The following is a 26,581-nucleotide window of genomic DNA, read 5'->3' on the forward strand; positions in this document are numbered from 1 at the left end:
GAATATATGACACAGAGACAAACCCACATAAATACAGTCATCTCGTACTAGACAAAGGTGCCAAAAACATACCTTGGAGGAAGGATAGTCTTTTTAAGAACTGGGAAAACTGGAAATCCATATGTACAAGAAGGAAGCTTGACCTCTATCTCTCACCCTGCACAAAAGTCAAATCAAAGTGGCTTAATTAGACCGGAATTTAATTTAATTAGACTCAGGATTAATTAGGCTCAGAATTAAACCAGAAATTCTTCAACTACAAGAAAAAAATATAGTCATAAGAGGCCATAATATCTGCACAGGAAATTTCCTCCTTAACAAGACCCCTAAAGTGCAAGAAATAAAACTAAAAATCAATAGGTGGGATGCCAGCAAACTTAAAAGCTTCTGCATGTCAAAGGAAACAAGAGTGTGAAGCAAGCCTACAGAATTGGAAAGGGTCTCTGCCACCTGCTCCTCAGATAGGGCATTCATATGCAGAATATATGAATAATATCCATACTAATAGAATAAACTCAAACACCAAAAAGCACATGCTCCATCTATAATCAAAATAACTAAACAGACACTTCTCAAAAGAAGAAATGCAAATGGTCAACAAATATATGAAAATATATTCAGCATCTCCAGCAATTACGGAAATGGAAATCAAAACTACACTGAGATTTCTTCTGACTTCAATCAGAATGGCAATTATCAAGAATACAAATAATAATTGTTGGCAAAGATGTGGGAAAAAGGTAACACTCATACATTGCTGGTGGATTAGTGCAACCACTCTGGAAAGCAGTGTAGATAGTCCTCAAAAAACTAGGATTGAAACCACCATATGACCCAGCAATCCCCCTCCCCAGTATATATTCAAAATACCTAAAAATCAGCATACTCTAGGAATGCAGTCAAATCAATGTTCATAGCAACACAATTCACAATATTAGACTATGGAACCAATGTAGCCACATTTCCACAGATGAATGAATCATGAAAAAAGCCATTAAAAAAATGGAAATTATGTCATTTGCTGATAAATGGATGGGACTGGAGACTATAATGCTAAATGAAATAAATCAGACTCAGTCCAGTGTTGAACAGTTTCTCTGATATGTAGAAGTTAGTCTAAAATTAAGGGGCAGGGAAAGGGAGACAGAAAACAAAGGTGGGGGGATCCATCAAAATAAAAGAAAAATCAGGAGAGTTTCTTCAGAATGAATCTGACCTAACTTTCCAATGTACATGTATGAATAAACTACAGTGACTCTCATTATTATGTATCTCCACAATATACTATTTTTTAAAGAAATTATAAATAAGTTGAAAGATCACTAGAGTAGAGGACAGGGAACAGGGGGAGGGAAAGTGTAAGGGGATCTTAATTGGAGCAAGTTATACTCCCTGAATTTATAATTATGTCAAAATAAATCACAATGTTATGTATAACTATCATTAATCAATAACAAATTAGTTAAGAAAAATAAAAATACTATGTTTACTTACCCTCCACTTACTGTTTCTTCTCTATGCAAAAATTCCTTCATTTTATCCCATTTAAGAACAACCATGGAAGTTATAATGAGGAAAGGTAGAAAAATGTAGAAACTGATCAAGAGTCCATTTTTCTTAGGAACAGTTTTTTTGTTTAAAAGCATAAGTTTGGCTTGGTCTGAAAATATAAGTGTACTTTTTAACATTTTTAAGAGCTATGTTCAAATTTACAAGTCCAGTGATATGGTTAAAGAATTAATGAATTTGAATTTAGAAGTTTAATAATATTGTCTGTTTCAAAATACATTATACATTTATTTTACCTCAATACACTTAGATGTAATTGACAATAAAGTCGTTGATAATATATATTTGACATGCATTTATAATTTTTTACATATACTTAAATTTATATATGCAATGTTACTCATAATTTCTTCTAACTGCTAATTATGACACTAAATTTACTATTGTTTAATAGAAGTTTCTTCAGTTTACAAGACAGAGCAAAGAAGAAGTAAAAGAGAGAAAAATAAAACCAATGGAAACTTATTTTTATTAAACAAAAGAATGAAGCCTGAAAACGAAAATAAACTATATGTAGTGGTGTATGCCTTTAATGCCAATGACTTGGGATGTTTAGGCAGGAGGATTTCAAATTCAAGGCCAGTCTTGCTTGGCAACTTAATGAAACCCTGTCTCAAAATTTAAAAACAAAAATACAAAAAAGGGTTGAGAATGTAGCTCAGTGGTAGAGCAGCACTGAGTTCAATACCCAGTAATGAAAAAACAAACAAAACCCCCAGAAAATCAAAATATAAAAATAAAAATCAGGCAATCAGCCCATTAGTATTGTAATAGAAAATGTAAATGAGTTAAGTGCCCCAGAATAAATCATGAAAGGAGTAACTTAACCACACACACAAACATACATACACACATAGAGAAAAAGAAAGTAAAGAAAATATAAAATTTCAGCTGGGTCTACTAAGAATAGTGTCAAATCCATGGGCAAAGCATTCTGTGTTAACAATGTTGAATTTAACATTAAATGAATGTGATATATTTATATATATTTTACATATATCTTTAATTACCTTCAATAATAAATTTTTAAATTTCAGTGCATGTCACATTTCTTAAGATTATCTCTACACATTATATTATTTTGATATATAATAAATGAAATCTGCCTAAATTAATTTATATTAAAATAAAATATGAAATGCATAAAATTTAGAATTTCAAATATTTTAAAGGTCACATTAAGTACATTCACATTTTTGTGCCACCATCAATAATACCATCCCACTGCCAAACTGAAACCATCTAAAATATTAACACTTGCCTTTCCCCTAACCTCTGGCAATCAGAATTCATCTTTGACTATTTGAAGCAGAATAATATAATACTTGACCTGTTATAGTGGTTTTTTTAAAGTATTTTGTATTCATATTGGGACCATTGTTAAAATTTCAATTCTTTCAAGGATAAATAAAAATCCAACCATCAATGCATAAGAGTTCTCATTCTCATATTCTATATCCTGTCCAAAATTTGATATTTTCTAAACATTTCCATAGTAGCCATTTCTAATAGTATGATTTAATATGTAATTATAGTTTTGACTGCATTTTCTTTAAGGATTATTTATATTGAGCATCTTTTCATGTACAACTGGCCATCTCAACAGCTTTGGAAAAATGTCCACTTGAGTTCTTTGGCCATTTTTCTTATTGTGGTGTTGTGTTGTAGGTTTTCTCTTCATACTCTCTACCTCAACAGATAATGGTTTGAAAATAGTTTCTGTGGATTTTCTTTTCACTTTGATGGTGCCTTTTTATTGACAACAACTTTTAATTATTATTAATTCCAGTTTATTTAGTTGTTATGTTTTTTACAATGTATTGGTGTCATAACAGCTGATTTAATAATATAATAATTTAATAATATAAATATACATAATTTTCTTTTCTTATGTATTTATATAAACATGATGGGATACTATTCAGCCATAAAAATTAATAAAATCCTGACATTTTCAAAGAATAGTACTATGTTAAATTTGATATGCCATATCAAATTTTTGTTACTGGGTATATGTAGTTTTACAGATATAATTCATAAGGATATTTATAGTCTTAAATACATAAAAATTGAAAAAAATTAAAATCAGGGAGAATAAGATTTTCATCTCTAGAAACTAGTCTGAGAAATTAGAGCAATAAAAATAGTACAGATTAAGGCACACATTAATGGATATAACATAAAATTTTTAAAAAACACAAACTAGATTTAATGGAATCAAATATTTAGTGCCTACTATCATATGCTTTGGATATGGAAGAAATGGATATTTTTCCTATTCAGTGCTACACTTAAACTTGCAACTTGATTGTGAAATAGGACATCACAACATAGGACACTCTTGGATAATACAGACTATGTAAATATCATCATTCATATAATTTAAATATATGTCTATGAAAAACATTTGCTATATAAATAAACATGTTCAAACAATCATGATTAAAATTTAGGGGAGAACTCCTAAAATGCCTACTTCTAGGTTAAAATTTAAAGTGTGGTTACAAAATAGCCACCCGTGGCTATTTAAAAAGGTAAAATAAAAATGGAAATCTCAATTCCTCAGTTGTATTACCCACTTGTCAGGTGCTTAATAGTCATAAAGAACAAAAAAATTATAGACCATTTCTATGGGATCACAAGCTCTATTAGAAAAATATGATCTGGAGACTAACCTGATGAAACCCAAAATCCATCATCGAAGCTCCCTCCTGGTGATGACAGTAGTTCTTCACAATCTGGTGGAGCATATCCTGCGTCACAGTGACAATGTAATTTACTATTGCAAATCTAAAACCAAAACCAAACAAAAACTAAGAACTTTTTATATACAATATAAAACTTAATTCATTTTTTGTGTTAGACCAAGTAAACCATAATAAATTTAATAAAAGTGGCATGAAACATCCTTTTAAATATAGTGTTATTGTTTTTCATATTTTAAAATATAATTACATAACATTATTTTTAAAATGTTTGTTATTTTTAGTCATACATAACAGTAGAGTCTATTTTGACATATTTATACAAACATGGAATGTATCATATTCTAATTAGGATCCCAGTCTGGTGAATGCACACAATGTTGAGATTCACTGTGGTATTCTTAGATGTACGTAGGAAAGTTATATCAGATTCATTCTACTGCTTCTCTATTCCTATCCTCCTTCCATAAATTAAAATGCATTATTTTAGAAAAAAATAGAGACAATGAAGCTAGAAAGAATAAAATGATGATAAGTTTTATTATTAATCTATGCCATGCATTGTAAAATGAACTGTGATAAGAGACAATGTCTATGAATGTTGGAAGAAAACAAAAGGAGAAATAATTTAGTCAATTACAAATGCCAATATTCATATGAAGTATTGAAAATTATATCTATAAATATAATTAGCAAATAAATAAATCAGCAATAGCGGAATGAAGAATTCAGAAATAGTCTCATGCAAAAATTAAATAAGAGGTTAAATTAAAACTATATAAGAAACAGAAACAAAATTCTGAGTAACAGAATATGTATGTGACTTGAGAAAAAAATGTTGATGTGAGACACAGGTTCTGTTTTAGCAGAATTACTATATAAAGCATCAATATGGATAAAGACACTGGTCACAAACTAAAGCAAAATGTAGCTTGGAAAAACTTACAAAATTTAGAAAATTTCTACAACCTAGCAATTAATTTAACAATGGATGGATGAATACAAATACCAAGGTCAGATACAACAAAACATTTAAGCCCTATATCATTGAATACTAAGTAAATGCAAGTCAGAGATGGATTCAGCATGTTAGAAGACATTAAAAAGACTGATAAAATAGTCTAACAAAAATATGAGGAAATGCATACTTTCATACATGATATTTGGGATCAAAAGTTGGTATAGTGTTTCTAAAAGCCAATATGTACTTATGAAAATTTAAATGTTACATAAGTTTTGCCCATTATATTTCAATGCTAATAATTTGAAGAAATCAGATAAATGTGCAAAGCTAAATTCACAACAATGTCTATTTTTACCACTATTTGCAGAAGTTAAAAGTTAAAATTATTTGGAAGCCCATCAATATATGAATCTTTGAAGAGAGTAGAAGAAAAGATCCATAAAATGAAATAAATTGAAGTTGTCAAAAGATGAAATGAATGTCAATGGAAAAGAAATAATTTCATAATGTTATTAGATGATAAGCAGTGTGAATATTAAAAATACTTTGTGTATTTATAAATATATGAAGTACATGCCCATTCAATTTAAAAATATAAATGTATAATGTATGTGTAATGCTTAATAAATCCAGTTCTAAATTTCCATCATTTTAATTAAGCATTGTCACGATGTTTCACATTACCTTTTCACAAATTCAAAGCTTAATATGCTCATGAGGAATATAAAAATCTGATTATAAAAATAAATTATGTACATTTGTGTAAATAATGGAATGTAATTTCCTTGTTAATTGTGATTTTCTAAAAGAAATTTCCACATCAAATAATTCTGAACATAATTATCCTATAAAAGCTTATTGACATAATCATATTTAAAAAGAGAGAATCTGTTACATACCCCATGTCCTTTGCATTGTTCATGTGAGTTACAAGGTGCTTTAAAGGGATGTTCATGTACGAGAACACATGACCTGCCATGACAAGACTAAAACACATGTTAAAACTTAAAATATTGAAGCAACTACCAACAGCAAAACCTTTAAATGTAAACTCAAGAGTTGAGGAATCATACTTGTTGTAAAACTTATATTGGAGGGGTGATATGCAAAATAGTTCATGCTTCAAAACAATCTTGGAGTCAATATCAACATAGTGTGTTATTCCTTTATGAAGTATTAATTTGCAAAAACATATCATTTTTCCCTTGATGGAGCAGAGCTGTACATTAATTATTATGAATTGATATAAGAACAAACAAAACAAGCTTTTACTAAATATTTTGACTAGGAACTGCCTTTGCACCTAATGCATTTTTCTTTTCTATGCTCATAAAACCCTTGAGGAGCATTTTTACTTTCATTTAATATTTGAAGAGAATAAAATTTATGGGGCTGGGGATACAGCTCAGTTGGTAGAGTACTTGATTAGCATGCACAAGGCCTTGTATTCAAACCCCAGTACCACCAAAAAAAAAAGAGAGAGAGAGAGAATAAAATTTACACACTGAAGTTCAAGCCATAGGCTATGAAAGAACTATTTCTCAGTGCAAGAACTTCTTAACTCACAGAACCTAAGGCATTGTTTAGCATTGATGCTAAAAGCAGTATTCCCATCATGTTTGCTTTTTCTCCACTTATAATTATATCTTTCATATTAGCAGAGTGGCCTGGAGAAAGTTACTGAATTTCTCCAGACATCAATTATTCATCTTTGCATATGGGATACTATTAAACATCTCACATATCATAAGAGTGAAAAAACTTGCTGCACACAAATGAACAAAAGCCATTTGGCATATGGTAAATGTTCATTAACCACAAATTTTACAATGTATATTCTACCTAACATATCAATATTCTTCTACTAAAACTTAGTCTTTTGAGGCATGTTCTAAGATGATGTCTGGCTTTCCTCATGTTATCTGACAGAATATTTTTTAAAAATATTTTTAATTGTAGATAGACACGATATCTTTATTTTATCCATTTGCTTTTTTTTAATGCCTTGCTGAAGATCAAACCCAGTGCCTCACGTGTATGAAAATTGTCTTTGTTTAAAATATAAATCAAAGCACCAAATGTTAAAAATTTATTTGAGCTGTCAATTATGAATTCGGCATCTCCAAACCAGTAGTGGTTTAGAAAATGTGTTTACACACAGGAGGGAAGCATTGATCCGATGAACCAGGAAGGAAGGGAATTATTGTATTTGATTGATTACACTTATATAGCCTCCTGATTTGGTTTGTCCTGCTGACTTAAAAATGGCCTCATCAATGTTTATAGCAGCACAATTCACAATAGCTAACCTGTGGAACCAACCTAGATCCTTCAGTGGATGAATGGATAAAAACAAAGTGGCATATATACACAATGAAATATTACTCAGCAATAAAAGAGAATAAAATCATGACATTTTCAGGTAAATGGATGGAGTTAGAGAAGATAATGCTCAGTGAAGTTAGCCAATCCCAAAAAACCAAATGCTGAATGTTTTCTCTAATATAAGGAGGCTGATTCATAGTAGGGTAAGGAGGGGGAGCATAGGAGAAACAGACTGAACTCTAGATAGGGCAGAGAGGTTGAAGAGGAAGGAAGGGGGTATGGGGTAATTAATGGTGGAATGTGCTGATCATTACTATCCAAAGTACGTGTATGAAGACACGAATTGGTGTGAATATACTATGTATGTATACAACCAGAGTTATGAAAGATTGTGATCTATATATGTAATAAGAAATGCAGTGCATTCTTCTGTCATATATAATTTTTAAAAATTTACATAAAAAAGAAAAGTATAACTTAAAATTCAATTTTTTATTATTGTATTTTATGGAGGAAAGACTTTTTAACAGAAATATTATGTTTTAGAGGAAATTTTAGGAGTATAGGTTAATAAGCAACATAAATATTTTACTTTACTTGTAACCAAATTAATTCTCCTTGACAATCACTACCAGAGGAAATACTTAACCTTTTAAATTTCTCTTTAATGTTCTCATAATTCAGGTTGTTCTGAGAAGCTGTCATTTTTGTGGCATTTTTGTTGTGCCATCTTTGTGTGTATCATTTCATTCTTTTTGTTTGTCAATTACATAATTACTGCAGATCACATCTTAGCTTGAGAATGGGGGCTTATATTCAGTAGTGTGAGAAATCAAGTTCAAATATCTATTGAAAAATTTCAGTTAAAATGAACCAAAAGTTTCCTCTAACAAACAAATTTTGATCTTTTCACTAAAGGGATATGATGCAGTATCCAAAAGTATTAGCATTGATTATAAATTTAAAATAATAAGCTCTGTCACAAATATTCATACACACATGCACTTATGAACACAAATTCACACATTCACAAACAATTACACCATAAGTAATATCAAGTAAAATTGTATTTACCCTATCTTCATCACAAGGATTGGCAGTATGTGCATACGTATCATCAGGTCTTGAAGTATTTCTTAAATGTGCAGACACACATACATGGCCTGCAAGGTACGTATACTGAAAATCATAATCTTTCATATCTGCTACTTCTGTATGTCCATAGCTACAAACTACTTTTCCACAAAGGATAAACCTGGCAATATGAAACATAAAAGTTACCTGTCTGTAAGTTAGTTTTCTAATATACTTGGAAAATAACAATTCAAAATAGAAGATAACTCAAAGAATTATACAGATCATAACACCAAAACTAAACCATCTTATGAAGCAGAACAAAGTGTACATTCATCTCTCATTTCTATCACATGACACTTTGCTGTATATACACAGTATATATACATGGAAAATGTATGATTTCCTAAGTGCTTACCCAAAATTACAACTTTTTCCACAGTTTCCAAATTTATCGTTTTGAAAATTTACTTCTTCAATACATATATAAGGAGCATTTAAGGCATCTGAAAAAAATATGAATTTTCAATTACTCAGATTTAAAAACTCATTAAAATTGTTGCAAGTGCTTGCAGTCAATAAAGAGACACGTAGACAACAATGCCCACCCATCTACTATGAAATATTGATTCCTTTTACTGTGTAATACAAGGAAACCAAACAATAACTACATATTGTCCCGAATGTGAAAATCTTTAATACAGTCCATATATTATTAAGAAACCAGTCATTTTTCTCTTTGAAGTCATATTCTAATAGTCTACTCCTATTCCTCCAATCACTTGAAACTTGATAAATATCTGTTCTATAGTTAGTAAGCCAATTCTACCTTTGGCATAGATCAAAGTTACGATGGTTTACAAGTTTACTTTCCTATGTAAATGTAAAACAACATTTTCTAATATGGCCATAGGATGGATTACTGACTTTAACTTAACTGCATTTTAAAAATGAAAACCAGAAAAAAAAGATGATAATTACATCTTCCAAATATGTCCTTACACTGTCTGCTCGGATCTTGGCAAAGCCCATAAAGACAATAAGCAGTATAATTATGACATGGCTCTAAGTTAGCAGCTTTCACATCAGGCATACAAAACTCAGATGTTCCATTGCAAAATTCCGCAAAATCGCAGTCATCTCTACTTCTCCTACACAAATGTCCTCTTTCGTACAGCTTTGAGACAAAGAAAAAGACAAATATTTGTCAGGCTCAATCGGGATTTCCTTTTAAAAGTAAGAATTGTTGTGGATGTTGCGAAAGACAGAATCTCTATACTTTTTTGAAATATTAGACTGTATGAAATAAAACAGTAAGAAGTGATAACCTAACCATACCACATATTTGGGGAAGGCTTCTTTGAGATTTGCTAGCAGAAAAGCAAAGATATCCAAAACAGAGAGTAAAATTCTTGTTAATGTTTGAAGAAAGACTCATCTGAGCATACACTTATACAAATTCTACTTAAGCTTCTGAAATATTTGTTTTTCTTTGACTATTCATTGTCAAGATTAAACTGACCAATAATAATTATTCTAATGTGATACTACTTAATTTTAATTACCTATAGTAACTGAAGTTCTGATCAGATATTCACTCCTCATTATTGTTAGCAATCAGTTGGTTCGACTATTTTCTTTTTTGTATTTGTATGAAGTTGTGTCTAAGTTGAAAATTTATAAGAAAAAAATTGGATCGAACCTCATTGGTAGTAATGAATCCTACTGTTGTGTATAACTAAAAAGAATCTATTTTGAAAAGAAGACACTGGGAGGCTGGGGTTGTGGCTCAGTGGTAGAGCAATTGCCTAGCACGTTGTAAGGCACTGGGTTCAATCCTCAGCACTACATAAAAATAAATAAAATAAACATATTGTGTCCATCTTAAAAAAAAGACACTGCTTTTTGAAAGAAGACAAAATATGAAGCCTTCTTCACTAATGAAAGAGTATAAAACACATGTGAGCTTTTGAATGGCAGCAAAAGTCAAATTTTATAATGTACAAAAAATAAATATGAACACATCTGATGCACTCAGTTATTGTTACTGAGGCCCTGCCTAGCAATTTGGGCTGTGAATTTTCATTTACCAAAAGGAGCAATTATCTCCATTCCTTTAGGATGTAGGCAGATAGCAATAGACTTCTCAGAAGACAAAAGCCAATCCAAGGGCTCTGGTGAATGGAAAAGCAGCAGAGTCTAAAAAGTAGAAACCTTAGGTCTGTCTTTGGCATTCATGCACCTTATAAATAAATAGCTATTGGCTTTACTCACTAGTCCACAGAGTGGAAAAGAAAACTTTACCAAAGCTACTTCAGTATTTCATATAGTACATACTGCTGACTTTTCTGCACTGATTCTTTTTCTGCAATTTTTTTTTCAAAATAAGAGTTGTTATTATTGTTGCCTGTTTCTTGAAACACTGCATGTCAACTGTGTGTGGTTAAGATGGTTTATTCAAAATGTGACATCAATCATTTAGTCATGAAGAGTTATATTCAGGCATGACCCAAAGAAAGTCACAACACCCAAATAATATAGAATTAGTATTGTATGTGAACTGAATGGGACTTCCATATGGGCTCAGTAAAAACTGCAGTTAAGAAAGTTGAGCCTTAAGGGCATCCTGTCAGTCTGTAAATTAATCATGTATGATTGGGTTTCTCTTGGTTACCAACAGGAGTCACTAATTAACTTGAAACAAACAAAATGACAAAAACAACATAAAATATCTTTACTATCTACTCCTCAGTGGAATAAAATGTGTCCTGTACAAACACATTCTAAGGATGCAAAATCATTATTTATATGTGAGTAATAACTTGATCCAAAAAGAGCTCACAGGATAGAATATAAATTACTTGAAAGATGTAATTCAAAGAAGCTATAAAAGGGAAGGGATACATAAGAACACAAAAAAATCATGAAGGAAGATAATGAAATATTTGAAACCTTACAGTACAAGAGCTTGGATTACAGCATGGTCCACTGCCACATTCCAAATTAGGTTTAGTGAAAGTACAACTTTTGGCATTACAGCACTTTGTATATTTGCATACCTATAATTAAACACAAAGCACGGAGATTCTTGATTATTATACAATTCTGTTTACGTTCATCATGATCATATGCTACATAATAAATTCTCAGTAATCTAGAAACAGCTTTGTAATAATATAATCCTACACTCTGTCAAGGCCAGACCATATAAAACATGTGGTCCTGGACTGGGGTTATGGCCCAGCAATACAGCACGCGCCTAGCACATGTGAAGTACTGGGTTCTATCCTCAGCACCACCTAAAAATAAAGATTCTTGTGTTCACCTACAAGTAAAAATAAAATTTAAAAAAAGTAGTAGTCCTTTAAATGGGTGGAGATAAGATTCATTTCGCCTAGTAACATAACCATTATAACTTAATCGTGCAACACATTACTTTGTAACAATTCTGGCATAAGTGACAATTCTGTATAAGCAAGCCAATCACATAAAGTTATCACACACACAGTTATGTACAGTATGTAACACTTCACAAAAATAATAAATAGCCATGTTTCTGGTTTGTATATTTGCTATGCTATAATTTTTATCATTATTTTAGAGTGTTCTCCTTCTAATAAAAGAAAATTTAACTATAAAACAGTCTCAGATATTTCAGGAAATTTTCAGAAGATGGTATTATTATGAATAACTTGCTTCAAACAACTTATTGCCCCTAAAGAAAGACAGTGTTATTGATAATCCTGACCCTGTACAGGCTGAGGCTAGTCAATGTGGGTGTTTCTTAGTTTTTGATCAAAATATAGTTACAGTTACAATGGAAGAACTTAAATAAAATAAAAGATAAAAGAAAAAGGACAGAAAGAAAGTATTTTGGAGAGCTTAAAATTTCCTTGTTTTTAAAGCTGTTATTAAAGAGTCAAAGAATTTTAAAAAGTTGAACATTTATAAAGTAAAAGTATTATAGTAAGTTAAGGTTCATTTTATATAGACAACAGAAAAGTAGTTTTAATAAGTCAGTACATACTAAGTGTAGTGTTTATAAAATCTACAGTAGTGTAGTGTAGTGTCCTAGGCCTTCGCCTTCACTCACCACTCACTTCCCCAACTCACCCAGAACAACTTCCAGTCTTGCAAACTCCATTCATGATAAGTGCCTTAACTCAGAGTGCTCTATTATGACATAATTTTACGGAACCTTTCCTATGTTTGTATATAAATTTGATACACAAATGTGTACCATTGAATTAAAACATCTGTAATATTAAGTACAGTTTTAGCCTATGAGAAATAGTTTATACCACATACCCTAGGTAAATAGTAGGATATACTATCTAGGTTTGTCTAACATACAAAACAAAAAAAAATGACCTAATGATGCATAAATCATCCCATTGTTAAGTGACACATAACTGCTTACTAAAGTGTGTCTTGAATTTAATTCTATGAGGATAGTTTTCTCTGTGCTATCAATTTCACTAGCTACTCATCACATGAGACTGTTGAGCCCCTGAAAGATAACCAGTGTGACTTATAAGCTGAATTTAGAATTTTCCTTATTTTTAATTTATTTGCATACTAATATCCATGCATGTATATTAATCATATTTTCTATTATCTGTATTTATTTATGCTTTTACATCTTAGGGGCCTTGCTGGTGTGGAGAAATGGTCCCTCCAAGGAATAGCTAATTGAAATTCCTTCAGATAGTGAACAATTTGCCTGTAAGAAAGCCTTTCACATGCAAATCAACCGGTCCATAACCCATAACACCAATCACTACTTTTATCTAACTCTTATGCAGCAAGCCAATATTTCCAATTCATAACAACACTGGAGACAGACACTGACAACTAGGTACCAACTCTGTAGGTCAGAGAACACCAGCATTACTATTCAAGCTAGCTAGTCCTAAATCATGTACCCTTCCTTCCCTGCCTTGCCTTCTCCATGAAAAACCCAATAAGCCCTGTGCCCATCCTTTCCTCCTAACTCTTTCTTCTTCCTGACCAACCCTGGTAAGCCCCATTGTTGTCTTCTACTCTCAGGAAGTGCGATTGTAAAAATATGAATGAAATATGATTAATTACTTCTCAATAAATATGCCAAACTAAACCAATATGAAAAGGAATAGTCTTTCCAGCAAATGAGGCTAGGTATCAATATGGAAAAAATACTCTGAAACTGCTATCTATGATTCATCATAGAGTAAATAAAATCATCCAAATTATAAAAATAATACTGGTAGAGTGACTGATATTTGATATATAAAACTCATAACACCCCAGTAAGATAGTACAGGTGATGCATTTCCTATACCTGTGGGGTCATTTGAATATGTACAGATGGATTACACTCAATTACCAACTTCAGTGTTTGTCTTCTGCTTTGATAGAAACTTTCCCTCACAGGAAGGCTGATGATATAAGAGTAACAAAAACTTTATTAGAAAATATGTTTCATTTCTGGGAAATTCCTGGAGAAGTCTCCATTGCTAAAGATATTTGTTTCATTGGACATGTTGTAAAGGAGTCAACTAAGTACTACAAACACAACACTACCAATGCAAAGCTAACTGAATTGACTGAGTTGTCCTAGCCAAAGATATTATTGTTAGCCTGAAAGGCAATCAGATCTATCTCCCATAGAAAACACAGACTGACCCCTATGAAAATAGTTATGGTCGGGCATGGTGGCAAAAGCCTATAATTCTAGTAGGTAGGAGGATCGTGAGTTCAAAGCTAGCCTTGGAAAAAGCGAGGTACTAAGCAACTCAGTGAGACCTTAAAATGCAAAATAAGACTGGTGGCTCAGTGGTGGAGTGCCCTTGAGTTCATTCCCTGGTAAAAAAAAAAAAAAAAAGTTAAGGGAAGGCTTATGTGCCTAATAATAGGACTTCATGTGTCTCCTCCTACTCTTAACAGGACTGCTGATTGCAAGGATATGATTTCAACCGCGTCATTCCTTAAGCATATTTTCACCAGGTAAAAGATGCCCTTTGTCACCAAACAACTGTTGAAAACCACACACTTCATGATCTAGAACTTGGGAGATTAGGTCTTTCAAAATGACATAAGAACTACCCATGAACTCCATTGGAAAGGACCACACTCGATTCTTCTCTGCATCAACATTTCACAGCCACCAGTCTTGTAGCTATCTCACTCAATTCAAGAGGGCCCCTATTGTACACTCATTGTAGACCTCAAAGTAAAACTGACCATGGATGTTTCTCTTCAGAAGCACATAGAATCCTAGACATGGAAAGCTTTCCAGAGATGACAGGTCCAGACTTCTCTCTTCCCTTGTCCTCTTTTCCCCATATTTCCTTCCAGTTTATATATGTCAAAATAATGCAATAAGTAAGATTTGTTAATGGATCCTCTCCACAAGAAACAGCTGAATATTAGAATGTGTGTAACAAATTTCAATGATGTTCCAAGTCCATAATCAGGTCCCTTCCTACAGTGCCAGATTTTTAGATTAACTACAAATTGTCAGGTTGCCTAATATGATAATAGACAAGACATGTTTGAGGGATTTGCAGTTAAATTATGTCATAAATTGAGTAAGAAACCCAAAAGGAACAATGGTTTGCAGGAAAATTTATGACTCTAATCCCTTCACTTAAGTAGTTTCTAATTATGCAATGATTCAATAATGGATCCATAAGCAAATATTACCTGTGCTTTCCTACTCTTAATCCCTAAGACAAGGGCATCCCACAGGGACCAACCTTTTGTTCTTAGAGGATATAGTTTCATCTTTAGAGAATTTTATGATCAACTCTATGCCTTAGCAACTTCATGTAGCAACAAATGTAAATAAGGGGTCAAAATTGATTACAGTTTCTAACAGAATTATTGCTATTTGGTAAGCAACTAGAAATGAACATTGGTCTAGACTAAAAAATAAATAGGAATTTGCCAGTAGAGGCACATCTCTAAGAAGTGAGCATCATTTTGTAGAATACTCCTTACCTTAATTGATATCAATCTAAACGAGGCTATGATTAGAGATTCATGTCAAAATTAGTAGTAGAACTGTCTCCATTGCAAAGAGTACATTTGCAGAGCTAAGTTCTTTAATTTCTCTTGTTAAATTTGTTTGAGATGATATGATTGCATTGGACTGTCAGCTCCACAGGAAGGAGTATATATTATCTAATACCTCCTATTTCATTTGAATAAATATATTTGGTATAACAGAAGCTTAGTAGCAAGAAATCCATAAACAAGGTTCCTCTTCTGTCTTATTTTTTGAACATTTTGTTTTGAAAGGTCTGGTTTTGGATGCTCCTGGTAAAGAGTAAACATCTAGTCTCTTAGTGCTATCTTCATGATAGTCAACATAACATCTTCTTGCTATTTTGCATCCCCCTTAAGGATATAATATGCTCATAGGCAACTGTACACTACCAATCAAATGATCTCTGTATGGTAGGATACAGAAAAAAAAAATTGTCCCAAAAGAAATATTCAGCTGATTTCATATTCAAAATTGTTAATTCCATACTGAAATCAAACAAACCCATTATGATGACAACAGCTTTTGATCAATCTTTCCAATTGAAAGGCTGACTTTAAAGGGGGAATTATTAATTTAAATTAAATTTGGCCTAAACTGCTGAGTCCCTACTTAGAAACTTCAAGCTGAGAGTTTATAATAGCTGAGTGTCAGCCAATCGCATCAGTGGAGCTTCAGCCAATCACAGGCTGGCAACTGATCAGACCATGTAAATATAAGACAAATGCATAATCACACCATGTCCAAATAAAACAAATGCTGAGCTATCACCAATCAAGCTGTTTCTGTACACTACATCCGTTTTCTGTCGGTAAAAACTGCCTGGCCCTATTATTAAGTAGACATTTCTGAGCCTCTCTTAGCTCAGGGGGCTCCCTGATTTGTGAGTTGATTTTTTGCCTACAACTCTGCTACATTTAATTTGTGTAACATTTTTCTTCCAGTAAAGTAAGATTTTTTTTAAAGGAATCACATGGAATTTTAAGTCAAGAAAAATACTTGAACATTTAAATTATTTAAATAAAAATCCACTAGTTCTCATAAAGAAAAGATTAGTGGTTTGCAGTGTAGAAATCAAGTGCATCTAAACCAAAGTACAAAAAGTAGACACTTCACAGCAAAGAAAACTTACATGGCTAGTAAGTTTATAATCAATTTTACTATTACTAAGAAAAGTTCTATTTAAACCACATTGAAATATTTTTTAAAAATTTTTTTTTAGTTATGCAGTGCTGAGAGTCAAACTCAGTGCCTTACACATGCTAGGCAAGCACTTACCACTGAGCCACAACCCAAGCCCTTGAAATATTTTTTAAACATAAAATTGTCTGGCAATTGCAAGTGTTGATTCACTATTAAAAAAATTGTATGGGTCCTAGTGTAAACAGCCATTGAAAGTATAAATTAGCATGCCACATTTGAAATAAATTTGCCTTTTCCCAGTCATTATTCACCTACCTGATAACCCAAAACTTCCATATCTAGATATGTAGACTTGAGACGCTTAAGTACAACAAGAATTAATTTCAAGACGTATAGAAAAAAAAATTTAAAAACCTAATTAGTATCAGAAAAAAATCTACAAAACTCACTAAATACTTGAAAACAGGAAGTCTGTAATCCTATATTATTCACATAATGCATTATTAGGTGGCAAAGTCAAATAATCCAATGGAAATAATTGAATTCTGGAAAACCAAGTTAAAATAAAGAATTTTCACAAAGTCAATGACTGGAATTGGGAGATCAGGAGATGAATAACAAAATAAATGTAGTCAATTTGGAGGAATGTGGATATGATTTAAGTGATGATTACATTAGATTACTGATGCCAGTACAGAAAACTGATGCAACTATTGGTTGTAAAATAGAAAAAAAAAATCTGTTTTATCCATGCTATGCTGATCTGTAGATAAGTTTTTTTTAAGTTCATCAAATGCATCCAATTCAGAATATGTCAGTCATTGCATGTCACATATCTCCCTATCAAAACTAAAATGGTACCATAACTTAAAGAAGCAAGTCTTCTTTATCTACAAGGCTACATAAGGTACACAAGAACAAATATTAGGCTATGTTATGAAAGTTTATCACTGACCTCTGGCTTGCCGCAATCACAATCCTCTCCTATTTCCACAACTCCATTTCCACAAGCAGGTGGGCTTTGTTTGGCAGTCAATTGTGAAAGAAGTTTTTTTTTCCTTAGACATCCAAATTGAGGTTGTGAAATTATCTGCTGAAATACGTCTGTACTGCAACGGCTAAAAACCTTTACACCTTGGGACTGTCTAAAATTAAATTATATTCCTCAGATAAATAGAATAAAGTCAATAAATATCAAGGTAACATTCTTCAAAAAAGTGTTATGAGTTCTGGTAAAGAGCCAAAGGAGAGGAGATCATCTTTATTTCTTAACACAGGTCATAAACAAAAGCAATAATTTTACTTCCTTTGTAATTCTTTATAATAGACATACAGAAAATAGAGGAAGTTAAAGTGACAAAACACTCAAAATGATTTGCACGTAAATTCTATTAAGAGTATATATTCTATGTTTTCAGCATCATTTCTATTACAAGAATTTCAAATGGCCATTAAGAATATGGAACAAACCCAGGAACTTAGGCTGAAATTTTAAGAGGATTAAAGGATGATTTGTCAAGTTATAGAAAAATCATGGCTAGTTGTTTTATAGTAACAGTATTAAACATAGTTTTTCAACACTGAGGAATATGTAATGTACAATCCCTCTATTCATTTTTGGAGAAAAACAGGGTCTCACTATGCTACCCAGATTGGTCTCCAACTCCTGGCCTCAAGGGATTCTCCTGTCTCAGTTTTCAAAGTGCTGAGACTATAGGCCCAGGTCACCAAGCCCAGCAACAGTATTTCTATGTATTTACATGTACTGTTTAGTGATCTTTTTGTTTAATTTTTATGGCAAGCTCAAACATTGAGCAATGATGCAAATAGCAATGATGCAAATGTAGTCCAAAACAGATTTTGCTTGCTGAAACATTAATAGATACCAGCACTGAGTCCTGATAATTCTAAGAACTTTAATATATAATTCTTTCATACAATTGAATTCTTTGTAACAACACCAGGACCTTCAAAATCAGGAAATAAAGATAATTATTAATACCTAATCCTGTGCATCCACTCAAATATCTCCACATATCAATAACATTAGGACCCAGTTTACAAGGAAGCACTGTGTTTAGCACTCACATTTTCTTAGTTTAGTTGCATATGCTTTGTTAGTATTTGTGACGTTGGAAAGGTTTATAATTAAAGGTTAATTATTTTAACCAATGTCTAGCAATTTAGGTTTATGAAATATATCCTTGTGAGTAGATTTAAATTATTCATCTTGGCCACATTACTATGTGAGAGTTGCAGTGTCTGTTTCATTGTCAAATAAACAGTGGCACACGGTTTCAATTAGCTCTACTAGTGATAAAAGTCATTTTGATCTGTTGATTTTATTACAGAATGCATTTCCACAAATATTTGGGTCTGTCCTTATTTTCAGATGCAGCATATCACAAGTTTATTTTTATTTTCTCTGCCTTAGCCTTGAAATCAACCATTTCTCTGATATTCTCCTTTTGGTAGAGAAGAGCATTTTAAAACCATGAATGGGTGATACATACTTGTATTATTATTCGATACTTAGAACATGCCTGCATATTAAGAAATGTTCACAACTCATTTTGTCCCTGTGTGGCCATGAACATAGTGATATTTCATTTCGATGCCAGCAGGGGCAATAACGTTTTGGGATGTGGATTAGCCAACAATTCTGAGTTTCCAGATCTGTAAGATTTTAGAGGGCCCGCTATGTTCCTTCTACTCTCTCCCACACAGCTACTTACTTCATGCAGATATTATTTTACCAATGGGTTAGTCCTACATAGTAGTTTTGTTGCATTCCAGTGAGGGAATCTTGTAGTACTTGCTTTTGTATTTGTCCTAATTTTCTATTTTAAAGAAGGCCTTTGGGTGACTAACAGGCCTAGTTGATACTTTTAGCATTGGGGTTCAAGAACACATTCCTCCCTGTGTAACACTCCATCCTATTTGGGTTCTTGTCCTAAAATGTTTTCAACCATCTCATGTTATTGCTTTTCCCTCAGGTACCTGTATACATGAGAATGACTGAAAACTTTATCTTATGATACCTCATTTCACTCTACAACTTCTTTCAAAATTATGAGTTCATGATTTTAATTCTCTTCCATCTACCGATGATTTGTACTTTAGAACTCCTATCCTCCAATATCCAGACCTATAAAACCTTGTGTTAGACAATTTCAATGGGTGATTCAGAATAACTCAGAATTAACAAACAGAAACAGCCCTAAAAATTCTCCCCATTTTCTTCTTTCTTAAAGCATTGCCCTTTGCTCAATATTTATTAATAATTATAGTATTCAGCACTTATGAATAATTCTTAAAATCTCCCTTCCACTCAATCTTGGTACATTTCTGTGGATTGTTATAAGAATCATCATCTCCCACATGCTACCTTATTTTCGCTCCCTCTGATATATTTTACAGGATAATTTTTATTATCTATACAGAATAAATTGATTAAATTGTGTTTTGTTATATTTATTATAAAAGCCCATCTCTCTCTTTCTTCATGATTCCATTGTCAACTGCTTTCCTACATTTCCTATCTAATTTCCTGGGCTTCATTCCTTGACTCATGATTCTTTGGCTTCCTATATCACTTTCTTTTCCCTCTGCCTAAAACACCCTTCATTATATTCCCAACCATTTCTGCTTTCTTTATTTCTGTTTAACCTGTTCCAACACCTCACCAAGCATCGTTATTCTAGTTCTGTTTACAGTCAAGCTTGTGAATGTTAAAGTATTATTATATTTGCTCACTTTGAAAAGTATATCAATAATTACAAAACCCAGAATGACCTCATTAATATCTACTTCATCTCTATACAGTCATTGAATAAGGAACTATTTATCACATTTTCTATAAAGTCCTGTACTCACTCTCTTTCATATATTTTAAATAAGCATGTATATATTTAATAAAAACATTCTTATTCATTGTATTGTGAGAAATTACATATTGAGGAATACTACAATTACTTCCCAAAAGTTGATATAAATTTGATATCAAAAACATCTTACATTGCTCCAGGATTCATTATGCATGTACTTTCTGGACAGTAACAATTGTAGAGGTCATCATAAGCTAATCCCAGGTTAATTCCAATTAGCTGTGCCAGAACAACTGAAAATGCCTCTAAGGATATTGTCCTGGGGTGCTAAATAGACAACAAGAGCAGAAATAATCGCTTCAGTTTTTCTCTACCACTTAGATTTGTCAACTTTTTGTGCCATTGCCATGAATGTAAAATCAAATTTGAGAAACTACTCTACTAAAGCTACTTTCTTAGTAATATAGAACATGAAAGACTTTGGTAAATTTTGATATTCTTTTGGTGTAAAAATATTTTAGCCCAAATGGCAGAAAAATATACTAAAATAAGATGAACATCATAATAATATAAGATTTAAAACATCAAAAAACATTTTGTTAAGAATGATTTAAGTACTGTATTTATGAAAACAACATTGGAAAAACTTCAGATTATGAAGAGTTAAATGGATAATCAAATATGATTTTAGAAATAGTTTGAGAAAATATTTATATTATTTTTTTTCTAAAAGCAGAAGAACATAATATTTTTCAAATGGTATTCCTTTAAAGCCCTAGCAATGAGTGATCTTTTTACTGTCTCAATGTTTTTTTTCTATTATACTATGTTATAGAGGTTTTATAAATATTATAAATATATATAGCCCATTAATTTTTTGCTCCTTTTTAAAGTACTGTTAAAATTAATTTATGTCTTTCATGGTTTAATGACTCATTTTCTTAAACCATGAATAATAATCCAGAAGGATTCCAATATGATGTTGAGTAGGAGTGGTGGGCTACTTTATTGCCTTGTTCCTGATCTTAGGAGTAAAGCATTATTTTCTCAACATAAGCATGAAATTAACTGTTGGATTTTGATTTGTTTGATTTGCTTTCTTACTTAGCCTATTAAAATGAGTAATTAAGCTAATTGTCTTTTTACTGAGGAACCAGCATTAATATCTGTAAAAATTTTTTCTCTCTCTCTCTCTCTCTCTCTCTCTCTCTCTCTCTCTCTATATATATATATATATATATATATATAGATATAGATATAGATATAGATATAGATATAGATATATAGATAGATAGACAAGGCTATAGAAACTAAAAAAAAGAAAAATCAACAGACAATTGTAGAGTCAAACATTACAACAAATGAACTGAAATATTTACTAGAGCAGTTCAAAAGCACAATTGATTAGACATAAGAATGAGTGAAAATGAAATCATCATGCCAGAAGCACAAAATGAAAAAAAGAAAACAGTGAAATAAATCTAAAAGTTCCTAGTCCTATGACTTACTATCAAGCAGAGGAATATATGTCTTACAAGGAGAAGATAGAAAGAGACAAAGAGCAGGTATGAGGGAATAATGGACAAAAAATTTGTTAACTAAGAAAACTGGAATCAAGAAAGTTAATAAAAAAGAGACAAAGAGCAGGTATGAGGGAATAACGGACAGAAAATTTGGTAACTAATAAAACTGGAATCAAGAAAGTTAATAAATCCAAGTAGGACTAATTTCATGAGAACCTCAAGGAGGTATAGTATAATCAAATGGTCATAAGTCCAAAGCCATGGACAAATCTTGAATGCATCAATACAATAGTGACTCTCATAATGTTATTGGTGAATTTTGCTGGAGAAGACTTGTAGGCCAGTAGGGGTTGAGAGATACAGTAAAAGTACTAAATGAAAGAAACTCAACCAAAAATATATTTGTGAAAACAAAAGTGTCATATGTAAATGATGAAAAATATTTTTTTCAGAAATACAAAAGTACGTTGTCACAAAAGTACATTGTCAATAAACCTAATCTACAAGAATTCTAAAGGATTTCTTCAGGTTAAAAAGAAAGTGCAAAAATCAAGAAAAAATCAAGACTTGTGAAAATTATTGAGTTGTCTCAGAAAGATAAACACAAAGAAAAATTATCATAATTTTGGTGTGTGAATTCACTTTTTTTTTGGTACCAGGGATTGAACCAAAGATGCTTTACCACTGAGACATATACCCAAGATTCTTTTATTTTTATTTTCAGACAGGCTCTCACTAAGTTGCTTAGGCTGGACTTGAACTTGCAATTATCTTACCTCAGCCTCCCAAGTCACTGGGATTGCAATGCCTGAACTTATTTTTATAGATTACATACAATTCAAAGAACAAAAATTAAGAAAAAAAATGGAGTTGTATGTAGTGAGTATTCAATACAAAAATGTCTATTTTGAGACATAAATAACATTAAGTGGACTACAAATCTATAAAGAGTAAAATTTGTGTATTGTAATTTGACATTAAGTTTTATTAGCTTATAATAGACTAAAATTGTTAAGATAGTTTCTGAAATTTCAATGGTAATCAAAATAAATTCTATAAAATATATACACAAGGAAAATATCAGAGAATCAAAGCATATCATAAAATATCAATAAAACACAAAGAAGTTAATGAGAGAGAAAGGAGGGACAACATCTAGAAGATATTCAGTGTATATGTAACATATACATAAAATAATCAACAGAGAAAACAAAATATCAACAATAAGTTCTTCCTTATCAGTAATTATTATAAATGTTAAGTGGACTATAATCCCAAATCAAGACAGACATGATTGAAGTGGTTTAAAAAAGAAGGATCTAACTATACACTGCCTTGGAAAGAATCACTTGAAAATCTAAGAATACAAATTGGCTGAAAAAGAAAGGAAAGAAAGTAATTATTTCAGCAGATAATAACCAAAGTAAGAGAAGGGTAGTTATAACAGAAATGGTTCAAAACTGTTACAAGAGAAAAAGAAGGGTATTACATTCACATTAAAGTGCAAATTCACCAAATATCAGAATACCTAAAAGTATTAGGAATATCTGAAAAATATTGAAAGGAGAACTTCACAGCAACACAATAAGAATAGGAAACTTCAGTACTTGACTTTTGATAAGGGACAGAACAACCAGGCAGTTGATACTTAAATATATAAATTGAACAATAAGATATACCAGTTGGTATACCAGTATACAGAATACTCTACCCAGCCAACTAAGATACATAATATTCTCAAGTATATTTAGAACATTCTCCTGAATAGACCGCTAAAAAACATTTTTTTAAATATAAAGTCATGCAGAGTATCTTTTCTAATTTCAACTGAAGCTAACTAGAAATCAAGGAGAGAAGGAAACCTTGATTACTGATAAACATGTAGGAATTTTAAAACCGGCTTTTAACAAATAAGTCAAAGAAGAACACTCAAAGGAAATTAGAATATACCTTAAGACAAAGGAAGATGAAAAGAAAAATTCAAGATACTTTTACAGTCTTTAGAAATAGCTTATAGCCAGAAGTGCATACACTAAAAAGAAAGGAGATCTAAAATAAACAATCCAACTTAATACCTCAAGAAACTCAGAAAAAAGAGAAGAGAAAGTAAAAGTTTAAAACAGACATAAACTAACCAAGGAATAAAAATGCAACAGGAGGAATTTCAAATAAACAAGATTTGCTTGAAATATTGATGAAAATACCACCAACAAAAGACCAGCAAACAGAATTTGATGGAATCTAGAAAAGGAGAATGCAATGTGATGAACCGGGATTTATTCCTAGAGTACATGGTCTCTATTTGTGGTCTACATGATTTTACAAGTTAGAAAGTCTAAAGAGTCCACAAGAAAGAAACTGTTTAGTAAACAAACTGAGCAAAAATTCAGGACATAAAAATATGATGTTTCTATATACTAATGATAATTCAAAAAGAAATTGATAATTCCAGTTATGAAAGAATCAAAAATAATAAAATACTTTTATTCATTGATACATTGTTATTACAAATAAAAGTGGGATTCATTGTGGTATATACATACATGTATGTAGCATAATTTGGCTGATTTTTATCAGTTCTTCCTCTTTTCTTCCCTTTCTCCTTCCCCCTTGATCCACTACTTCTTCTTTACTAATATCACTTCTATTTTCATGAGATTGTCCCCCTTCTTTTTTTATTAGAGCATTATAATTAGTGCTTGGGTTCATTGATTGTTATCAGGTACAAAAGAGGAGTTTTTATTTGATACAGACCTTCAGTTTTGCAAGATGAAATTCTGGAGATTTGACAACAATGTAAATATGTTTAACACTCCTGAACTGTACACTCAAAATGGTTAAAATTGCAAATTGTATGAGTTTTCACCACAGTAGCAAACACTTCAATGATTACAATATTTGAGTTTCAAAGGCTAAAAATATAATCTCGTAAAGACATGTGAGTAAATGTAGATTACATATACTTTTTTTTTATTGAAGTGGGCACGAACTTTCTAAGCCTGATATTATTACTGAAAAGATGAGAACAAAATGCATACCAGAAGGATTCCAGCAGAAAACTTTGGATCACAAGCCATTCCATGGTACGTTGCTCCCACAAAATTAGGATGGTCCTTATAACTAAGTGAAAAAGGTTTTGCTCATGAATCCATGCATTTCAAAATATTTCTAATGACATTTGACAAACTGCATTCCTCACTAAAGCTATGCTTTCTTTAAAACATAAATATCATAATATACATGTTATATTTTACACTGTCAATAATTTACTGAGGGTTTCCTCCCACATTCATATGAAGTTAAGTTCGAAAAGCTGTTTAACATCATCTGGTACACAGCACAAAACCTAGCAGTACCTAATCCTTCCATGACAATAAAGTTCACTGTTATCAACACTGGGTGTGTTCTAAAATCTGAAATAAAGAATTGTGATTTTCACATAGTAAACAAACCCTAAAAGTATGAATAAAGTATTGGACTAGAGGAGGTGAGGAGGAGAGAGAACTAAGAGATGTACCCAGAAAAATGAACATAGCTTGTACAAAGTGTCTTCACACTTTAGTCTATTAATGCTACTTCTGTATCTCCAGATGTGACCTCAGAGTTACAGGAGGCATCAGAAGATTCATAATTTATTCAGCATTTTAAAAACTTTACTCTTATTTTTACATTCATAATATTCAAATAAGACAAAAGTTTTCATAAAAACTCTTGGAAGACACAGATAAATAGGTACAGCTTAGGTCAGTATAGAATTACTTGTACCATAGGGAAAGTGGAGAGGGCCATTTCAGTTATTTACTGTTTAAATATTTGGTACTATCACCAGCATTATAAGCAACTATTATACTCTATGAACTAATTTACACTTTATGTTAAAATGATAGTTTGGACTACCTGTTAGAGGATCTTTACAGTCGTTGAGGTCTCATGTTTATCCTAAGGCTTTCCAAGTTCCAGCTTCAATTCCCATAAATTACTGATCCAGTATGGGAACAACAACTTAATAAGATTTGTGTCTTACATGGTTATTAGATTTTCATGTTCTAATTTTGCCAACACAGTACTATCCCAAATTTTAAAATGTTTTAACATTATGCATAAAACTTTTTTGATAGTCAACTCATCAAAATATTGAAAAACCCTCTATCAATATGAATGAAGTACTTACATTAATAAGTATGCCATATTATTGGACCTTGAAGACAAATATGTTTGTTTCCATGACAAAAATCTTTGTAATACTTCATCAGCACTCCCATTAGTTGAAATCTTATTTTGATCTGACCAGATCTCTAAAGAAGATAGCATAACAGTCATTTTAAGCTGGGAAAACATCTGTAAAGAGAAGATACAGGTGTGCAATTTGGGTTAACCATAGAGAAATACACTAAATGTCCCGTGAGAGAATGGATCCATTTTGA

At 31.6% G+C, this 26,581-nt stretch overlaps 1 protein-coding gene across 1 annotated transcript in view; it reads right to left on the reverse strand.

Moving 5' to 3' along the window:
- Window positions 1-252: 252 nt before the first annotated feature.
- LOC114095859 (A disintegrin and metallopeptidase domain 3-like) overlaps window positions 253-26,581 on the reverse strand; it is a 59,355-nt gene continuing 33,026 nt past the window's right edge. Inside the window, exons 8-19 of the mRNA XM_027939278.2 lie at window positions 26,329-26,495; window positions 25,196-25,277; window positions 20,825-20,961; window positions 17,763-17,952; window positions 11,595-11,696; window positions 9,619-9,814; window positions 9,056-9,143; window positions 8,675-8,818; window positions 6,138-6,210; window positions 4,245-4,359; window positions 1,495-1,660; window positions 253-256 (exon numbers count right to left, since the gene is read on the reverse strand). Coding sequence (XP_027795079.2) covers window positions 253-256; window positions 1,495-1,660; window positions 4,245-4,359; window positions 6,138-6,210; window positions 8,675-8,818; window positions 9,056-9,143; window positions 9,619-9,814; window positions 11,595-11,696; window positions 17,763-17,952; window positions 20,825-20,961; window positions 25,196-25,277; window positions 26,329-26,495 — 1,464 coding nt within the window. The remainder of the gene's footprint in view (window positions 257-1,494; window positions 1,661-4,244; window positions 4,360-6,137; window positions 6,211-8,674; window positions 8,819-9,055; window positions 9,144-9,618; window positions 9,815-11,594; window positions 11,697-17,762; window positions 17,953-20,824; window positions 20,962-25,195; window positions 25,278-26,328; window positions 26,496-26,581) is intronic.

Source organism: Marmota flaviventris, chromosome 3 (assembly GCF_047511675.1).
Source record: "Marmota flaviventris isolate mMarFla1 chromosome 3, mMarFla1.hap1, whole genome shotgun sequence".
Taxonomy (NCBI): Eukaryota; Metazoa; Chordata; class Mammalia; order Rodentia; family Sciuridae; genus Marmota; species Marmota flaviventris.